This window comes from Podarcis tiliguerta (genome assembly GCF_965153285.1).
Source record: "Podarcis tiliguerta genome assembly, chromosome: 1".
Taxonomy (NCBI): domain Eukaryota; kingdom Metazoa; phylum Chordata; class Lepidosauria; order Squamata; family Lacertidae; genus Podarcis; species Podarcis tiliguerta.
Window position 1 is genome coordinate 131,445,147 of NC_139534.1, and position 20,880 is coordinate 131,466,026.

The window sequence follows — 20,880 nt, forward strand, 5'->3', positions numbered from 1 at the left end:
ACAGAATGCAATGAACCAACAAGCATTTGGTTATTCTGGTTTTATCCTGCATCTTTGGCCAAACCCTGGCTCCCAAAGTGATTTGGGAAATTAGAACACGAGATGATTAAATTTATATACTTCATCTGAAAATCACAAGACAGTTTACGAAATAGGTGGAACTTTAGCCGAGAAGCTGGTTAAATTTGCACGGGAGCAATTTAAAAAATAGTTTTTAAGCAAGAGTCATACTTTAGCTTTAGATGTGATGTAGAACAATCTTAGAAGAGGCATTCTCTCTCTCTCTCTCTCTCTCTCTCTCTCTCTCTCTCTCTGTCTCTCAGTGTGAGGCCAGCTACAAAGCCTTTCCTGATGGCCCACCTGGTTCAATACAATTTTTCAGTGGTAGCAGCCCCACCAGGCAGGGAACAGATTTAAGAGTCTAGAAGTACACACGGTTTTTATTCTAAAGGGCAGGGCTGGGCAGGGCAGTGACCCAGTAAGCAGCAAAAATTGTCCCTCCTTTCTCATCAGGTTGATCATTCGGTGACCAGGCAAGAAGTCATAATCCCCATCCTCATCTGATTTTTACAGATCCCCTGAGGGGAGGCTTGTCTCTCTCTGCAGACATAGAGGAAGTCTGCAAGAGTGAGGGGTAAAACCCATTTGGGTCAGGCCCTTTTGGCTGGCATGTGGACCCCAGTGGGGTGACGACCAAGGGTGAACGCAGACCCTAAAACAGTTCCCCAACCTGTGCCTTAAGGATGATGCATCCCAAATTAAATTGCAATTTTTAGTTATTTAAGAAAATTTGAATACCGCTTGGTTGGAACAAAACCTCAAAATGGTTTACCAAAAATCTATTTTTTAAAAAAAATATATACAGAGGTACCTCAGGTTAAGTACTTAATTTGTTCCAGAAGTCTGTTCTTAACCTGAAACTGTTCCTAACCTGAAGCACCACTAATGGAGCCTCCCGCTGCCACCGCGTGATTTCTGTTCTCATCCTGAAGCAAAGTTCTTAACCTGAGGTACTATTTCTGGGTTCCTCCTCTCTCCTGCATGGGGTGAGGGGAGCACCCTGTTGCAACAGATCAATAAAGATCAAGCTTAGTAGCTGCTTTGCTTCTCAATATTCTCTGGTTGGCCTCTGTTATTTTCTCCTACCGATGGAGAACCTATGTAAGGACTCTATATGGGCTCTTGGATACCCCATAAGGGAAAAGGGCAATTTTTGTTTATATCAACAGCCAGTGTGCCTAATGGTTAAAGTGGGGTTCGAATCTCCACTCAGCCAGGAAAGCTCCCTGGGTGACCCTGGACCAGGGATGGGACCCGATGGGATCACAGGTCCCATCCCTGAAGTGGAAGGAGTCTGTAATTTCAGTGGACCCCTACCAAGAATCATAGAATCATAGAGTTGGAAGAGACCACAAGGGCCATCGAGTCCAACCCCCTGCCAAGCAGGAAACACCATCAGAGCACTCCTGACATATGGTTGTCAAGCCTCTGCTTAAAGACCTCCAAAGAAGGAGACTCCACCACACTCCTTGGCAGCAAATATTCTCTTTGTAAACCGTTTTAAGGGTTTTGCTTTGTTTTTACAGTTAAGCGATGCATGCCTTTTATGAAACAAAACAAAATAAGAGGACACCAGTTTTGCTCTAGTGTACACAGACTTCTTCAGGTGCCCCAAACAGAACCCCCTCGCTGCCACCCTGGCACCTTTCGGACTCACTTTTTGTCGTTTGGGAAGATCATACCCGCGAGAGCCATTGAGTCTAAGATCAGATAGTCAAAGCCAGGAAACTTGCGGTAGATCTGTTTCAAGAAAGGGCAGGTGAGTCGTTAGAAGAAGTCGCAGTGGAACAGAGAGCCTGAAAAAAGGTGGACATTTTCCATGGATGCAATTTCCTTTGTGCAATTGCCCCAGTAAATGTGTCAGCAAAGCAAACGTCCGCAAAGCAGGGTGGGTCTGTATTGTTGCAATATCAGTGGCAAGAGGAGTCCACGTTCCAAATATAACATACTTTCTGGCTGAGGATTTATGTCAGGGGTCAGCAAGGTTTACCTCGCCTGGGCCGGTTCACTCAAGCGGAGATCCCTCTGTGGATGGATGGCGAACTGCCAGAAGGCCCTCGGTGCTGGACCTCAGTGTCCGGGCAGAACGATGGAGGTCAGCACCAACACTTTGAATTGTGCTTGGAAACGTCCTGGGAGCCAGTGTAGGTCTTTCAAGACCGGTGTTATGTGGTCTCGGCGGCCGCTCCCAGTCCCCAGACTAGCTGCCGCGTTCTGGATTAGTTGTAGTTTCCTGGTCACCTTCAAAGGTAGCCCCACGTAGAGTGCATTGCAGTAGTCCAAGCGGGAGATAACCAGAGCATGCACCACTCTGGCGAGACAGTCCGTGGGCAGGTAGGGTCTCAGCCTGCGTACCAGGTGGAGTTGGTAGACAGCTGCCCTGGATACAGACAGCTGTGAGTCCAAAATGACTCCCAAGCTGCGCACCTGGTCCTTCAGGGGCACAGTGACCCCATTCAGGACCAGGGAATCCCCCACACCAGCCCGCCTCCTGTCCCCCCAAAACAGTACTTCTGTCTTGTCAGGATTCGACCTCAATCTGTTAGCCGCCATCCATCCTCCAACCGCCTCCAGACACTAGCCACAATGGCTATCCTCTGGTCAAAGGCAGCAATGGTTCTGAATACCAGTTGTTGGAACCTGCAGGATCCTTGTGCTTGGATCCTGCTTATGTGTTTCCCATTGGGGCGTCTAGGTGGCCACTGTGAGAACAGGAAGCTGGACCAATGGTCTGACCTAGAATGCCTCTTGTCATGTTACATTTGACTTTTGCTCAAGGTACACTGAGAGGCCATATTTGGCTATCTGGGCTGAAGTTCCCCACCCCAGCCAAACAGAATAGAAATTAAAACCGCTTGCCGGCTGGCACACCCCGCTGTTTACAGAGTTGCTCAGCAAGCTGTTTCAGTGGCAGCAAGAGGGCCGCGAAAGAAGAGCACTAAATCTTACTTTTGTGACGGGGATGGTGGCAGCTGCATCCCGGATGTTGGTGTAAGGAGCCTCCAGAACCAGAGCGTCGACTATGGTCCCATCTGCAGGGGGAAGAGGTGGGAATTGGAAAATGAAAGTGGAAGAAAACGCAGTTCTGGGCTGCATCAACGCAAGTCGAGTGTCCAGATAAAGGAAAGTCATAGTCTACTTGGGGACTTCCCTGGCTTTTTTTTTTTTTTGGCCCACATAGGACCAGTCTGGATACTTGGCCTGGGTGAAGATTTGACGTTTTCATCCCCCCAAAAAGCTTTTGATTTGAGTTCCTACTGAAATGAGGCGGGGTATAAATAAATAAATAAAAATTATTATTATTATTATTATTATTATTATTATTATTATTATTATTATTATTATTATATTTCTTGTCAATTGACAGATGACACCAAACTGGGAGGGGTGGCTAACACCCCAGAGGACAGGATCACACTTCAAAACGACCTTGACAGATTAGAGAACTGGGCAAAAACAAACAAGATGAATTTTAACAGGGAGAAATGTAAAGTATTGCACTTGGGCAAAAAAAATGAGAGGCACAAATACAAGATGGGTGACACCAGGCTTGAGAGCAGTACATGTGAAAAGGATCTAGGAGTCTTGGTTGACCACAAACTTGACATGAGCCAACAGTGTGACGCGGCAGCTAAAAAAGCCAATGCAATTCTGGGCTGCATCAATAGGAGTATAGCATCTAGATCAAGGGAAGTTATAGTGCCACTGTATTCTGCTCTGGTCAGACCTCACCTGGAGTACTGTGTCCAGTTCTGGGCACCACAGTTCAAGAAGGACACTGACAAACTGGAACATGTCCAGAGGAGGGCAACCAAAATGGTCAAAGGCCTGGAAACGATGCCTTATGAGGAACGGCTAAGGGAGCTGGGCATGTTTAGCCTGGAGAAGAGGAGGTTAAGGGGTGATATGATAGCCATGTTCAAATATATAAAAGGATGTCACATAGAGGAGGGAGAAAGGTTGTTTTCTGCTGGTCCAGAGAAGCAGACACGGAGCAATGGATCCAAACTACAAGAAAGAAGATTCCACCTAAACATTAGGAAGAACTTCCTGACAGTAAGAGGTGTTCGACAGTGGAATTTGCTGCCAAGGAGTGTGGTGGAGTCTCCTTCTTTGGAGGTCTTTAAGCAGAGGCTTGACAACCATATGTCAGGAGTGCTCTGATGGTGTTTCCTGCTTGGCAGGGGGTTGGACTCGATGGCCCTTGTGGTCTCTTCCAACTCTATGATTCTATGAAAGATGATTCTTACTAAACTTTAAGAAGCACTTTTGGATGGCAAGAGCTGTCAGCAGTGGAACGGACTCCCTCAAAAGGTGATGGACTCTCCTTCCTTGGAGGTTTTTAAAAAGAGGCTGGATTGACATCTGTCAGTGATCCCTTAGCTGCGATTCCTGTATTGGGGAATTAGATCCTTGGTGTTCCCTTCCAACACTACGATTCTGCGATTTAATTCTGCAATTCTACGAAAGCCCCTTGGAGAGACGCCAGGACAAATCCCTGGAGAACGGCAGCTTCCAGAAGAACCAGGACAGCAAGCTATTCCAGTCCAACAAAGACAAAATATACAGAAACCCAGGCTGACTTGAACAGTCAACTTGCAAAATTTGAGGAGGGTGTGGAGATGGAGCCCTGTTAGCCCTCCAGAACAACTGCAAGGCAGAATGGAGCCCTGTTTGATTGCTGCCGACACAAAATCATTGCAGGGTCGCAATCTAGTCCCCAAATGCAGGATCGCAGCTCGGAATCACATGTCGAGTTCCACCCGCATCCCATCTGTGATAGGAATTTTGAGGTCTTAGATATATGTTAAATGTTCATAAGTGTACCAGCCAAGCACGTACATAGATCAGCACAGGAAGACCGACCTGAAGCCATTTTGATTGCCTTTTCCTTCACAAATCCTGTCTTAAGGGTATGTCTGTGTTTGAATAGGGTGTGAGCCTGTGACCTGGCCCAGGAACTAAGTATTTATCATTACAAAAGACTGGCCAGGCTCCCCAGGCAATCCAATCAAGTAACCTGCCAGACAAGAGAAAAACAACATTCAAATTTCTGTTTTAGACCGTAGGTGTGATGTATCTGAGGGGTAGTCTTACGTTACACCCCTTCTGTGATGTATGTATGATGTTTCTAGGGGTGGTCTTGAGCTCCAGGGCAGGGAATTTAAAATGTCTTTATAAGGCCTTGTGCGCCATTTTTCTGGGTTCCTCCTCCTTTCCTGCGTGTGAGGGGAGCACCCTGTTGCAACAGATCAATAAAGATCCGGCTTACTAGCTGCTTTGCTTCTCAATATTCTCTGGTTGGCCTCTGTTATTTTCTCCTACCAATAGGGAACCTATGTAAGGACTCTATACGGGCTCTTGGATAACCTATAAGGGAAAAGGGCAATTTTTGTTTACAACACCATCTTTCCGGGGCTTCTCAGCTTCCTCACCACCCCAGTCTCTTCCAACCCCTATAGACCTGGGGGCAAACTGTACGCAGTTTTGAGTGAGGGGCATTGGGAAAGTGCATAGGATTGGCGTCACGAGTGAGGATTCAGCAGAAGTAGGGGAGAAAGTGGGGAGGGGGGAAGGGTTATTAAGAATTATATGAATATTAAGGGTTAATGTGTTAAATTGGAAAATTGAAAGTTAAATTGTGTTAAGATAAATTACAGAACAAAAACTGAAGAAGAGGGAAAGGATTTGTTGAACTAGATAATTTGAACTAGAATACAAAAAAGGGAGGTGGGAGGAAGTCGAGGAAATAAGCTAATGAAAGATTGGGATATAAAAATTTGGATGTGTGTTTCTGTTCTTCTTTTTCATGTTGTATTGCTGTATTGTTTTTTTCTTTTTTATTGTCGATGTATTGTTTGTTGAATTCATGTATTTTTTTTCCATTGTTTTTCTTTTTATAATTATAAAATATCTAATAAAAAAAATTATAAAAAAAAGAAAGTGGGGAGGGGGACCCAGTTTCATCTGTCATTTGTGTCGACAGCCTCTCTCTTGACGTCATACGCAAACAGATATTGCTTCACGCACACGTCAACAGAGAGGTGTAAGAATAAACCGGAGAAAGAAGGGCATTTTGAACATGCTCAGAAACACCCTTGAGGAATCCGCGTCCACTGAAACGGATTTCAGGGCCAAATCTGTGGCTCATGACCCAAGTTTGCTCACCCTATGCAAAAGCCAATCTCCTCACTTCCAAGAAGAAGAAGAGGAGGAGGAGTTTGGATTTGATATCCCACTTTATCACTACCCTAAGGAGTCTCAAAAGGGACGCAGGTGGCGCTGTGGGTTAAACCACAGAGCCTAGGACTTGCCGATCAGAAGGTCGGCGGTTCGAATCCCCGCTAAGGGGTGAGCTCCCGTTGCTCGGTCCCTGCTCCTGCCAACCTAGCAGTTCGAAAACACGTCAAAGTGCAAGTAGATCAATAGGTACCGCTCCAGCGGGAAGTTAAACGGCGTTTCCGTGCGCTGCTCTGGTTCACCAGAAGCGGCTTAGTGATGCTGGCCACATGACCCAGAAGCTGTATGCCGGCTCCCTCGGCCATAAAGCGAGATGAGCGCCGCAACCCCAGAGTCGGCCACGACTGGACCTAGGGGTCCCTTTACCTTTACTTTAAGGAGTCTCAAAGCGGCTAACATTCTCCTTTCCCTTCCTCCCACACATCAAACACTCTGTGAGGTGAGTGGGGCTGAGAGACTTCAAAGAAGTGTGACTGGCCCAAGGTCACCCAGCAGCTGCATGTGGAGGAGCGGGGAAGCGAACCCGGTTCACCAGATTACGAGTCCACCGCTCTTAACCACTACACCACACTGGCATAGTTTAAAGGTTTAATAACCCTGTAGCACAGGCCATTTCCTACACACAAAAGCGTGCACAAATGGCTCTCTCTAATCTGTAGTTCAGTGGCAGAGCATCTGCCTTGGCGGCAGAAGGTCGTGGGTTCGATCCCTGGTGCCTCCAAATAGAATTTAGGAACAGGCTCCCTTGTCTAAAATGCTGGAGAGCTGTTGTCAGTCAGTGTGGACAGCACTTTGCAGCTTCCTATGTACCCACTGGTGCTGGAGGAGACTCTTGAGAGTCCCATGGACAGCAAGAAGATCCAACCTCTCCATTCTGAAGGAAATCAGCCCTGAGTGCTCACTGGAAGGACAGAAGCTGAGGCTCCAAGACTTTGGCCACCTCATGAGAAGAGAAGTCTCCCTGGAAAAGTCCCTGATGTTGGGAAAGATGGAGGGCACAAGGAGAAGGGGACGACAGAGGACGAGATGGTTGGACAGTGTTCTCGAAGCTACCAGCATGAATTTGACCAAACTGCGGGAGGCAGTGGAAGACAGGAGGGCCTGGCGTGCTCTGGTCCAGGGGATCACGAAGAGTCGGACACGACTAAACGACTAAACAACAACAATGTACCCACAACCAGGCCCCCTTGGATTGTGAGGCCATGACCCTTCCACACAGTTATTAATAATTACCTTTTTCTTTCAGCCTCCTAGCAGTGTTGGTAGCAATTCTGCAGGGAAACAGGAAAGAGGGATATTGTCACATCGCAGGCCCAGAAGATCTCTCCTGGGTCAGGCCAGTGACTCATTGAGCCTGACATCCTGTTCTCATGGGAACCGGCCATTATTATTATTATTATTATTATTATTATTATTATTATTTCTACCCCACCCATCTGCCTGGGTTTCCCCATACACTCTGGGCAGTTTCCAACTAAAGATTAAAAATACATTAAAACATCAGTCAATAAAAACTTCCCTAAACAGGGCTGCCTTCAGATGTCTTCTAAATGTCAGATAGCAGTTTATTTATTTGAGATCCGATGGGAGGGCGTTCCACAGGTAGGGCGCCACCACTGAGAAGGCCCTCCGCCCGGTTCCCTGTAACCTCACTTCCCGCAGCAAGGGAACTGCCAGAAGGCCCTCGGAGCTGGACCTCAGTGTCTGGGCAGAACAATGGGGGTGGAGACGCTCCTTCAGATATACTGGGCTGAAGCCGTTCAGGGCTTTAAAGGTCAGGACCAACACTTTGAATTGTGCTCGGAAATGTACTGGGAGCCAATGTAGGTCTTTCAAGACCGGTGTTATGTGGTCTTGGTGGCCTCTCCCAGTCACCAGTCTAGCTGCCGCATTCTGGATTAGTTGTAGTTTCCGGGTCACCTTCAAAGGTAGCCCCACGTAGAGCGCATTGCAGTAGTCCAAGCAGGAGATAACCAGAGCATGCACCACTCTGGCAAGACAGTCTGCGGGCAGGGAGGGTCTCAGCCTGCGTACCAGATGGAGCTGGTAGACAGCCGCCCTGGACACAGCTGCCTGTGGGAAACCACCGAGCGGAATTCGAACACAAGAGTGCTCTCCCCAGCTCAAACTATGTTTCAGACACTGAGGTCTTGAGTGAGGTACCAGGTTTGTCCACAGGAGACACAAAACCACGCCTAAAGGTTGCAAGGGTCAACACTGTTTCCTCAGACCAAGATAGAGCAAAAGCTCTAATCCCATGGAAGACAGGTAACCAGAGGTTTGAAATGGTCAATCCAGCTGCAGGTAGTTCCAAAAGTGGAACTGGTACAACAGGGGTATACTATGTGTATGACAACTATTTGTTGATGTCACTTGATGCTGCACTAGCTTACACAGAAACGGTTACCTAAAAATGGGTGAGTGATGTTAGGATTTTTATCTATCCGAGATGCTTCAGTGAGTGCTACTATTGTACTATGTTCTGTATACAGTGGTGCCTCACAAGACGAAAAGAATCCGTTCCGCGAGTCTCTTCGTCTAGCGGTTTTTTCGTCTTGCGAAGCAAGCCCATTAGCGGATTAGTGCTATTAGCGGTTTAGCGGCTATTAGCGGCTATTAAAGGCTTAAGGGATTAGCGGATTAGCTGCTAAAAGGCTATTAGCAGCTTAGTGCCTTAGAAAAAGGGGGTGGGGAGCGGGAAAAAATCGCAAGAATCGCAAGACATTTTCGTCTTGCGAAGCAAGCCCATAGAGAAATTCGTCCTGTGAAGCACATTGAAAAATGGAAAACCCTTTCGTCTAGCGGGTTTTCCGTCTTGCGAGGCATTCGTCTTGCGGGGCACCACTGTACATCATGTGAGTGTCTGAGTGAGTGTGAGACAGGAAGTCTGAGTACTGTTGGAAGTTAGTTTCACTTCTGTATGTGATGCAGTTCTGTAAACTAAAGGTAAAGGGACCCCTGAACATTAGGTTCAGTCGTGGCCGACTCTGGGGTTGCGGCGCTCATCTCGCTTTACTGGCCGAGGGAGCCAGCGTACAGCTTCCAGGTCATTCAGCCAGCATGACTGAGCCGTTTCTGGCGAACCAGAGCAGCGCACGGAAACGCCGTTTACTTTCCTCCGAGAGCAGTACCTATTTATCTACTTGCACTTTGACGTGCTTTTGAACTGCTAGGTTGGCAGGAGCTGGGACCAAGCAACGGGAGGTCACCCCGTCGCGGGGATTCGAACTGCCGACCTTCTGATCGGCAAGTCCTAGGCTCTGTGGTTTAACCCACAGCGCCACCTGCGTCCCGATGCAGTTCTGTACTGGTGTTCAAAGAGCACAGATGTACTGATGTACTCTGTATTATAAGACAGTAAATAAAGTTGTTTAGAATTACTGATTGAGTCTCTCTTCTGCTAGGATAAGCTAGAAGACTAGCATGCTCTTCTCAGAGGAGAGGGGTCGCTTATTACCGGTCCCTCTGGAGTGAGGGAGATCAGTGGCGTAGCGTGGGTTGTCAGCACCCAGGGCAAGGCAAGTAATTTGCGCCCCCTAACCCGGGGCAAGGCAAGTAATTTGTGCCTCCCCCTGCTGCACTGTCCCTCCCCCAGATAGTCCCTTGCTCTCTCTCCACACCGCACCGCACGCCTGGCACCCTCCCCTCCACAGTGGGCGGCGACCCGGCGGCTCGGATTGGATTCGCACAGCCAGCACTGCAGTGAGAGAGAGTGAGTGAGCCAGGTAGGGGCAGAGAGCTGCGAGTGCGAGCGCCCCCCCCCCCAGATGTTGCGCCCAGTGCGGCCGGCCCCCCCTGCACCCCCCACGCTACCCCACTGATCCACAATAAAGAGGGTGTCTGGAGACAGGGCTGAGAACGCAAAACCTACCCAGTGCCCATCGAGTGTCCCCAGAAGATGACTGTGCTGTTGCGGCTGCGGGCTTTGACCCAGTCGTAGACAAACAGGATGTCCGTGGTGAAGCCGTTTTCGCTGGGGTGACCGGTGGAGTCTGCGTAGCCTGGAGGGAGGCATTGGATCAAGGATCAGAGGGAAACACGTCATCCGCGTGTCCCGCAAGACCCCGGCATTATTTGTGCGTTGGAACTTACCTCGGTAGTCAACAGCCAGGACGTGGAAGCCGCTGTCACTCATGGCCTGTTGAACAAAGGAGCCAAAACGTCAGAAACAGAAAGCTAAAAGGAAGTCCTTCTTCGCGCAGCGCAAACTATGGAACTCATTGCCACGGGAGGCAGGGGTGGCCAGCTTCGAAAGAGGATTGGACAAATTCGTGGAGGAAAAGGGGGGTGTCGTAGCTACTAGTCAGGATGGATGGTCTGACTCCATAGTCAGAGGCAGCAATGGTTCTAAACACCAGTTGCTGGAAACCAGAGGAAGGGAGAGGGCTCTCATGGTCGAATCCTGATTGGCTGCTTCCCATTGGGGCTTCTGCTTGGCTGCTATGGGAACAGGAGGAGGGACGCGATGGGCAGTGGCGTAGCGTGTGTTGTCAGCACCCGGGGCAAGGCAAGTAATTTGCGCCCCCCCGCTGCACTGTCCCTCCCCCAGATAGTCCCTCGCTCTCTCTCCGCACCGCACCGCATGCCTGGCACCCTCCCCTCCACAGTGGGCGGCGACCCGGCGGCTCGGATCGGATTCGCACAGCCAGCACTGCAGTGAGAGAGAGTGAGTGAGCCAGGTAGGGGCAGAGAGCTGCAAGTGCGAGCACACACACACACCCAGATGTTGCGCCCGGTGCGGCCGGGCCCCCCCGCACCCCCCACGCTACGCCACTGGCGATGGGCGATTGGCCTGTTCCAGCAGGCTCATCTTCTGTTCTTATTTTTAAAGGGGAAGAGGGAACATCACAAACTTACACAACATCACAAACTTACACAAACTTACCTTTGTGAAACGAACTCTGTGACTTGTTGCTCTGTAAGAGAGGTCAAAGACGAGAGCCAAGTGTTTAATCATCGTCGCCAGTGATCAAAATTGCCAACTTGCTTATTTCCAGAATGACTCATAAACAGATCACAAGCCAGCCATTAAAAGACGTGGTTTAAAGCAGGGCATAGGCGAACTCCAGCCCTCCAGATGTTTGGGACTACAGTATCCATCATCCCTGACCACTGGTCATTAGCTAGGGATGATGGGAATTGTAGTCCCAAACATCTGGAGGGCCGGAGTTTGCCTATGCCTGGTTTAAAGTTTTAAGGTAGTTAAATGAGCACGACTATTCAGGCTCACACCGGCCACAGGAGGGGGACTGGCGCCACCGGGATTCCCTTGGGCCTTGAACCCGGGACCATTCTGCATGCAGGGCAGGTGTCCTGCACTAAGCTACAGCCCTTCTGTCCCAACCTCCAGACGACGCATGCAGGAGAATAACAACTGAGCAGGGGAATAACGGAGCATGGACGCTGCCTTTGTTCCTTTCAGTCTCAAACTCACCTGGTCCCCCCATTGCCATGGAGATAGATTATGATGGGATTATCGTCCGCCAGGGCCTCTTCGTACCAGCTGGGCTCCTTCCCCTCAGCCTCCTCCCGCATGTTGTCAGGCAAGGAGTGCCTAAGAGGAGAAGCAAAAGGCCTATTCAGCCGCAGTGGGGGCTGCCCCACTGCGGATGGAAAGGGGGAGCAGTGGGGTGAGTTGCGTCTGCCCAGATCAGTGCACAAAGCGAGCCTTGAGCACATCAGCTAAAAATACGGATTTGCGCACAGAGAAAGCAAAAGTGAGAGCAAAGCTGCTAAGCACATGCATGGTGTTTTGCAGATACGGATCATCCTCAAGTCTTCCCTCCGTAGAAACTCAGTCCTGGCAAAGAACTCTTAATTATTGGCACCGTCTGAACTTAAATCCGGGTGGTGCTGTGGGTAAAACCTCAGCGCCTAGGGCTTGCCGATCGCATGGTCGGCGGTTCGAATCCCCGCAGCGGGGTGAGCTCCCGTCTTTCGGTCCCAGCTCCTGCCCACCCGGTAAAGTGCAAGTAGATAAATAGGGACCGCTTTATAGCGGGAAGGTAAACGGCGTTTCCGTGTGCTGCGCTGGTGCTGGCTCGCCAGAGCAGTTTCGTCACGCTGGCCGCGTGACCCAGAAGTGTCTCCAGACAGCGCTGGCCCCCGGCCTCTTAAGTGAGATGAGCGCACAACCCTAGAGTCGAACATGACTGGCCCGTATGGGCAGGGGTACCTTTACCTTTAAACTTAAATCCACCCGGTCTACTGCCCTTACTGACACAGGTAAAGGTAAAGGGACCCCTGGCCATTAGGTCCAGTCGTGGCTGACTCTGGGGTTGAGGCGCTCATCTCGCTTTATTGGCCGAGGGAGCCAGCCTACAGCTTCCGGGTCATGTGGCCAGCATGACTAAGCCACTTCTGGCGAACCATAGCAGCGCACGGAAACGCCGTTTACCTTCCCGCCGGAGCGGTACTTATTTATCTACTTGCACTTTGACATGCTTTTGAACTGCTAGGCTGACACAAGACCCCCATAAATGTGTGTGGTTTAAAATTGTGCACCAAAAAATCCTCTCCTGCGGACTCCACCCACATCAGCTTCTCATGACGGGCTTTTTAAAGCAAAAAGGCTAATTGGACAGCGTCTGAAGGACTTAGAGCAACAGAACAATCTTTATAAGGAAATTCTGTCCTTGGTATGCCTTCCTCCCCCCCTTCTCAGTTTGATTCCCTGGCACCATATTTGTATAAATTAGCTATCCCAAAATTCAGACGTGCCTTCACACTGGCCAGATTGGATGTGATGCCCTCTGTCGTACTTGAGGGCAGATACCAAAAGATTCCAACTGAGAAATGACTCTGGCCCTGTGGAGATGGCAATCTGGAAACAGTGGCTCATGTTCTCCTGTCCTGTCCCCTTTATAAAGATCTGAGAAATGAGATTATTATCCCACTCTTACTTACCATAATAATAATAATAATAATAATAATAACAACAATAATAATTTATTTATACCCAGCCCATCTGGCTGGGTCCCCCCAGCCACTCTGGGCGGCTCCCAACAAAACACAAAAATACAATAACCTATTAAACATTAAAACCTTCCCTAAACATCCCGGACCGCCCATCTGAGGCCACATTGTTCTTTCTGTTATCAGATCAAAATGATCAGACGATAATCTTGGTCATTTGATTGCCCTTTTTACCCATTGCTATCTTTTTATTTTTATATATTGCTTGTTTTATGGGACACGGGTGGCGCTGTGGGTTAAACCACAGAGCCTAGGGCTTGCTGATCAGAAGGTCGGTGGTTTGAATCCCCGCGATGGGGTGAGCTCCAGTTGCTTGGTCCCTGCTCCTGCCAACCTAGCAGTTCGAAAGCACGTCAAAGTGCAAGTAGATAAATAGGTACCGCTCCGGTGGGAAGGTAAAGGGTGTTTCCGTGCGCTGCTCTGGTTCACCAGAAGCGGCTTAGTCATGCTGGCCACATAACCAGGAAGCTGTATGCCGGCTCCCTCGTCCAATAAAGCAAGATGAGCGCCGCAACCCCAGAGTCGGCCACGACTGGACCTAATGGTCAGGGGTTCCTTTAAAGGTAAAGGGACCCCTGACCATTAGGTCCAGTCGTGACCGACTCTGGGGCACCTTTGACTTTACCTATTGCTTGTTTTATGTTGCCATAGCCGTGGATAATGCGAATAAAGTTTTATCCATCTTATCTATCTACGGATCATCCTCAGCCCCAGATCAGAATGGCAGCAAGACTCTGAGGGTGACATGCAGATCAGCACACAGTCCCTGCCAGGCCAAGGGCCCTTACTCACCAAATCCCAATAGTGATCCCCGGTTCGGAGGTGAGATAAAAGTTCCTGGTGTGATTCAGATATACTTCGGGCTTCTGGAAATCCACCCAAAAGGGAAAAACAACTGCAAAAGAAGTTCACGTTGGAAATTTGCTCCCTGGCAAAGGCCTCGCATTCCCCATGTGCCCCCAACACTTGTCAATGCCACAATGGTTCCTCTTCATCCTGGAGAAGAGTGACTAGTGGGGTGCCACAGGGTCTTGGGCCTTGGGCCCGGTCTTATTCAACATCTTTATCAACGACTTGGATGATGGACTCAAGGGCATCCTGATCAAATTTGCAGATGACACCAAACTGGGAGGGGTGGCTAACACCCCAGAGGACAGGATCACACTTCAAAACGACCTTGACAGATTAGAGAACTGGGCCAAAACACACTAGATGAACTTTAACAGGGAGAAATGTAAAGTATTGCACTTGGGCAAAAAAAATATGAGAGGCACAAATACAAGATGGGTGACACCTGGCTTGAGAGCAGTGCATGTGAAAAGGATCTAGGAGTCTTGGTTGACCACAAACTTGACATGAGCCAACAGTGTGACGCGGCAGCTAAAAAAGCCAATGCAATTCTCGGCTGCATCAATAGGAGTATAGCATCTAGATCAAGGGAAGTAATAGTGCCACTGTATTCTGCCCTGGTCAGACCTCACCTGGAGTACTGTGTCCAGTTCTGGGCACCACAGTTCAAGAAGGACACTGACAAACTGGACCGTGTCCAGAGGAGGGCAACCAAAATGGTCAAAGGCCTGGAAACGATGCCTTATGAGGAACGGCTAAGGGAGCTGGGCATGTTTAGCCTGGAGAAGAGGAGGTTAAGGGGTGATATGATAGCCATGTTCAAATATATAAAAGGATGTCACATAGAGGAGGGAGAAAGGTTGTTTTCTGCTGCTCCAGAGAAGCGGACACGGAGCAATGGATCCAAACTACAAGAAAGAAGATTCCACCTAAACATTAGGAAGAACTTCCTGACAGTTAGAGCTGTTCGACAGTGGAATTTGCTGCCAAGGAGTGTGGTGGAGTCTCCTTCTTTGGAGGTCTTTAAGCAGAGGCTTGACAACCATATGTCAGGAGTGCTCTGATGGGGTTTCCTGCTTGGCAGGGGTTTGGACTCGATGGCCCTTGTGGTCCTTCCAACTCTATGATTCTATGATTCTATAAGCAGGTGAGGAGCATCTCTGCTTTATGACTTCGAATGAATGGGCAGCAAAACCAAACCACGCTGACATGGCCGAAGTGGACAATGGAAAGTTTTCTTCCCTCTCTCTGAGAACTAGGACTTGTGGACATCCAGAGGGAGATTCAGGACAGATGAAATAAATGACCTCCTCATCCACAGGGCACGGTTACACTGCGGAACTGCCTCCCACAAGATGACCACAAACTTGGAAGCAGATTGGAAAAATTCATGGAGGAGAGGGGGTTACTAGCAGGCTCAAGAAGTATTGAAAAGCATTCAAAATAATCAATTATCTGAGGTTCTGCTGCCTTAGCAGAAGCCTGCCCCCCGTAATGTCGTCTTGGTGGTGGTGGGGAAATCTCCCAATTTAAAAAATCCTGGCTGTGCTCATGGAAGAAGCGAGAGAAGCAGCCAGATGTGGAGTCGCATCCATAGCACTCACTCAAAAATCCAGAGGTTTCCACAAGCCCAAAAGGGACTGGCGGCCTGTGGATTAAATTATTCATTTGTCCAGCCTAGACAGAACACAGCAGCAGCATGTTTGCAAAGAGCTGCAGAATATGCGCACTGCCTGGGCGGCACTGGCTCCTGGTGGAGTACAGGGTCAGGTTTAAGGTGCTGGTTTTGACCTTTAAAGGCCTATGTGGCCTAGGACCCTCGTACCTACAGGACCGCCTCTCCTGGTATGTCCCACAGAGGACCTTAAGGTCCACAAATGACAACATTTTGGAGGTCCCAAGTCGCAAGGTGGTTAGATTGGTCTCAACTAGGGCCAGGGCCTTTTCAGTACTGGCCCCGACTTGGTGGAATGCTCTGTCACAAGAGACCAGGGGCCTGCGGGACTTGACATCTTTCCGCAGGGCCTGCAAGACGGAGCTGTTCCACCAGGCCTTTGGCCAAGGCACAGTCTGACCCTTATGTCTTCCCTCTCCTTACGGTTTTGATTTATGGGCTACTTTTAAAATGAGGCTGCTTTTTAAACCTGTATTTTAAATTGGGGGTTTTTTTGTCCCTGCCCCCCATTATGTTTCTGTTGTAATTTTACTGGTGTTAGCCGCCCTGAGCCCGGCTCTGGTCGGGAGGGCGGGGTATAAATAAAATTTAATAATAATAATAATAATAATAATAATAATAATAATAATAATAGATGGAGCAATGTCCTGACTCAGCTTCCTATGTTACTTTGCTCCCAAGACCAAGCCTGTTAAGATCTTCCTCTCCTGCAGTGATGACTCGGGCCAGCAAAAACCTTCCTATTCAGACAGGCCTTTGGAAACAGACATTCAGGAGATCTTGACCCCTGGGCAGCTGTCAGCGCAAACCAGCTTAGTCTGAGATATAGACGATGCAGTTCGATCCCAGGCAAACCCTTGATCAGCAATCGATTTCCAGAAGTTCAGCCAGCCTCTGGAGAAACCTTTCATGCGGCCCGTTTAAAGATCCCAACACAGGCAATAGGCAAAGAGAATACTTACGGAAATTAAGAAAGACAAACTTTTGCAGCAGCGAAGGGAAGATGCGGATGATGAAGGGGATGGAGGCGTACAAAATAAATACATTCAGGATCAGCGTCTTGATTTTACTGGCTTGGAACCAGTCCAGGAGCCCCCTAAAAGATAAGGAGATAGAAAGACTTAAATGAGCAAAGACAGTGATCATTATTTCCACAAATGACAACATTTTGATGACAAACCTAGACAGCATCTTAAAAAGCAGAGACATCACCTTGCCAACAAAGGTCTGTATAGTTAAAGCTATGGTTTTCCCAGTAGTATGGAAGTGAGAGCTGGACCATAAAGAAGGCTGATCGCCGAAGAATGGATGCTTTTGAATTCTGGTGCTGGAGGAGACTCTTGAGAGTCCCATGGACTGCAAGAAGATCCAACCTCTCCGTTCTGAAGGAAACCAGCCCTGAGTGCTCACTGGAAGGACAGATCCTAAAGCTGAGGCTCCAAGACTTTGGCCGCCTCATGAGAAGAGAAGACTCCCTGGAAAAGACCCTGATGTTGGGAAAGATGGAGGGCACAAGGAGAAGGGGATGACAGAGGACGAGATGGTGGGACAGTGTTTTCGAAGCTACCAGCATGAGTTTGACCAAACTGCGGGAGGCAGTGGAAGACAGGAGTGCCTGGCGTGCTCTGGTCCAGGGGGTCACAAAGAGTCGGACACGACTAAACAACTAAACAACAACAATTATTTCCACATTATTTTTATTTATTGCATTTCTATCCCCACCTTTCCTCCCAGAAACTGCAAGCGGCCTATGTAAGTTTTCCTCCTCCTCATTTAATCCCAGCAACAGCCCTGTGAGGTAGTTTCAGCTGAAATGTAGTGACTGGTGAACCAAGGTCACCCACTGACCTTCATGGCTGAGTGGGAGTTTTGAACCCTGGTATGTTGGCTTTCTTATCGCTATTTATTTATTTATTTATTTATTTATTTATTTATTATGAAAAATTGATGAAAATGTGGCCATTTGTTTAAAATTTTGCTGACAAGACCAGGAATATTACTTACACCCGAGGAGTACATATAGCTCAAGGAGGATAAAATTTGGTGGAAACCATGTTTTTTTAAAGAAACAGTGGCTTATGAGCAATAGTGGCTTTCTCACAAGCATACATCTTTTTAAAGAGTAGAATAAGAAGACGGAGAAGTTTTAATTATAATTATAATTTAATTATAATTAATAGTCAAATTTGTCTGCCCGGGCCTCTGCCTGGCTCTGCAAGGCCCTGCCTAAATCTGCCCTCGAGTGCCACTCCTGCAGGAGAGCGATGACACGAGACGGGGCCTTCTCAGTCGTGGCACCTCACCTGTGGAACTCCCATCAGAGCAACATTCAGTCTGCCCTCAATGTCGAGATATTGAAGAGGAGGCCAGTGGTCGATTTATTTGGCCAGGCATATGAACCACACAACAGATGTCAAATAGATAAACAACTATAGGACTTTTAGAAGACATCCCTGTGCGGAAGTTTTTTTACGTTTGGGGTTTTATACTGGTTTTGTTGGAAGCTGCCCAGAAGGCCTGGAGCAACCCAGTCAGATGGGCAGCATATAAATTATTGCTGTTGTCTTTGTTATCGTCGTTGTTTGATTCAAAATTACCTGTATAATTGTTTCCTTTATTTCTGCAGTTTGCTGCCTTGTGCTGTAAGCTGGACAGGCAAAAGAGTTTTGTATAAACAAACAAACAAAATACATTCTTTAGCTGCAATTCCTACATTGTAGAGGGTTGGACTAGATTAGCTAACCACCTCCCTCCTCCGTCTTGCTAGATGTTTACACAAGAGATATGCCGATAATGCTCTTAGTTTCTGATGCAACAGTTGGCTCAGCAAAGGTCTGGGCCCACACATAACCCAGCTGATGAGCGATTTCGCTTTGAGGGTGCTTTGGCAAGGCATCAAAACACACCCAAGAGGCAGCAACTCAGCTTGCTGTGATGCAGCAGCCAAATCACAACCGCAATAGTCAGCTTCCAAATAAGCAGAACTCGGTTGAGTAACACCTGACAACAACACCCCCGGAGCTCACATTGGCCTTGCTCCCTACCCTTAGGTATTGGCGACACCACAAACTCCAAAAAGCTCTCAAAGCACTTGCACACACCCAGCATGTTGCGACAGAGTCAGCTGCAGAAAGTGCCTATTGCCCAGTGCCAGTGTCGTCACTCGCGCACGTCTTCCTCTCTCATCCCTGGAGGCAGTTCTGCAGCTGTTCCCACCCTTTTGATTTACTGAAACAGCTACAGGCCGGCTGTCGTAATAAACAGCAAGGGGTTTCGCGGGATCAAAGCGAGAAAATAAAATGGCAAAATGTCACAGCGAATCCCAAACGTTGCTGAATTCATTTATTTAGTTAGAGTGGAAGATGCTTTAGCGTGTGAATTGAGGGCCAGATCCGAGCGGCCTGAGAGTTTTATTGTTTGTTTGTTTCTTACGTTTATATCAAGGCGGTGTACGTGGTTCTCCTCACAACAATCCTGGGAGGTGGGTTAGGCTGAAAGAAGGTGAATGGACCAAGTTCATCCAATGCACTTGCTTCATGGTTGAGGGGAGATTCGAAAGCCAAAACTTCCAGGCCCCAGTCCTGGGTTCGAATCACCACTCAGCCATGCAGCTCATTGGGTGACCTTAGGCCACCAGAAGACAACACCTCATTTTAACATAGTAAGCTGATCAGGGCTGTGACTCTTGACAGGCCCAGAAAAATGTTGCTCAGGTGAAATGTCGACAGAAGAGGCCTTAGTGGCTGTATTAGTGAAAATAAACGATTCGTTGGAACAGCTTCACAGGAAACTTGACAATCTGGGACTAAAAAAGGTGGACACTAACACAGAAACCATTCAGAGATCGACACAGGAATCTATTTTGACATGGCAAACTGCGGATGAAGTCAGGGAGAAAACCCTTGCTGTTGAATGTAAAACAATACAACTGGAGTGTGAAAGAGCCCCATCCATTCAGAAGCAATTCGATGTGACATCTGATATGATGGAAAAACAGAAGAATTTGAGGACCAGAGCCCTATCTGAATTGGGAAAGGAAAGCTTGACAGAGCTTCAGGAGGAGACTGGACTAACATCGATTGAGAAAGAGAGGCTTTTGGGGGCCTGTATGACCGCCAAAAATGTGAATTCATTTAAGGCTAACTGTGAAGGACATTGGTTTGAAGAGAAGGGGGATTGGGAAACATGGTCAAATCTGAAGTTGCTACTGTTGGGCCGAGTTGTTGTGGTGGGGATGAGGGTTGCAGTGATGTTGGGGATGTTGCCTTTGTTTCAAATAGTGCAAGCCCTGGATGGGATGGATCATATCAGGAGGTGGCAGAGGGATGTTTTTGGAGTTGTTTGGCAGGGCAGGAAGCCTCGAGTAAAACTTAAGATATTGACGGATGCTAAAGAAGGAGGTGGACCTGCCCTGTCAGACCCTTAAATTTTGTTGTGAACCATCTGCTTTTTGCTGGCTGAGAGAATGGTTGTCTCCTGGAAGGACAGAAGTGTTGGATAATGGCAGATGAAGTTGATGGAGTAGATGAATTGGTGGAAAAGACTGGCAAGATCCGAGACCAGGGAGAAGAGTCGGTGGAAGAAGACTGGGAAAAGTTTAAAGAATATTTATAGAAATATTGTAAAATTAATGAATGTTAGAAGAACGTTGGAATGAAGTTATATGGCTTCAGTAGAAATGTTATAAGGAATTAAGTATAAATTGATTAATAGAGGATTAAAGGGAAAAAAGGTTAAAATGTGTTAAGATAATTATAGGATAGAAAACAGGGGAAGATGGACAGGAAGTGGAATTAAGTATAAATAGATTAATTGAGCATTAAAGGTAAAAATATGGTTAGAATGTGTTAAGACAATTATAGGATAGAAAACAGAGGAAGATGGAAAGGAATTGCTGAAACAACTAATAGAAGTGGAATACAAAAAGGGAGGTGTGAGGAGGTCGAGGAAATAAGGGAAAGAAAGTTAAGATGTTGAAATTGAAATTTTTATTGGTTTTTGTTTTGTTTTGTTTTGTTTGTTTGTTTTATTATGTTTGTTTTTCTATTATGCATTGTATTGTATTGTATTGTATTGTATTG

General features: G+C 47.9%; 1 protein-coding gene across 1 annotated transcript in view; it reads right to left on the minus strand.

Moving 5' to 3' along the window:
• Positions 1-20,880, minus strand: part of ABHD12B (abhydrolase domain containing 12B) — a 28,629-nt gene that overhangs the window by 4,130 nt on the left and 3,619 nt on the right. The window contains exons 2-10 of the mRNA XM_083439066.1: positions 16,762-16,895; positions 14,068-14,170; positions 11,735-11,854; positions 11,186-11,216; positions 10,393-10,438; positions 10,172-10,301; positions 7,534-7,571; positions 3,010-3,092; positions 1,718-1,800 (exon numbers count right to left, since the gene is read on the minus strand). Coding sequence (XP_083295192.1) covers positions 1,718-1,800; positions 3,010-3,092; positions 7,534-7,571; positions 10,172-10,301; positions 10,393-10,438; positions 11,186-11,216; positions 11,735-11,854; positions 14,068-14,170; positions 16,762-16,895 — 768 coding nt within the window. The remainder of the gene's footprint in view (positions 1-1,717; positions 1,801-3,009; positions 3,093-7,533; positions 7,572-10,171; positions 10,302-10,392; positions 10,439-11,185; positions 11,217-11,734; positions 11,855-14,067; positions 14,171-16,761; positions 16,896-20,880) is intronic.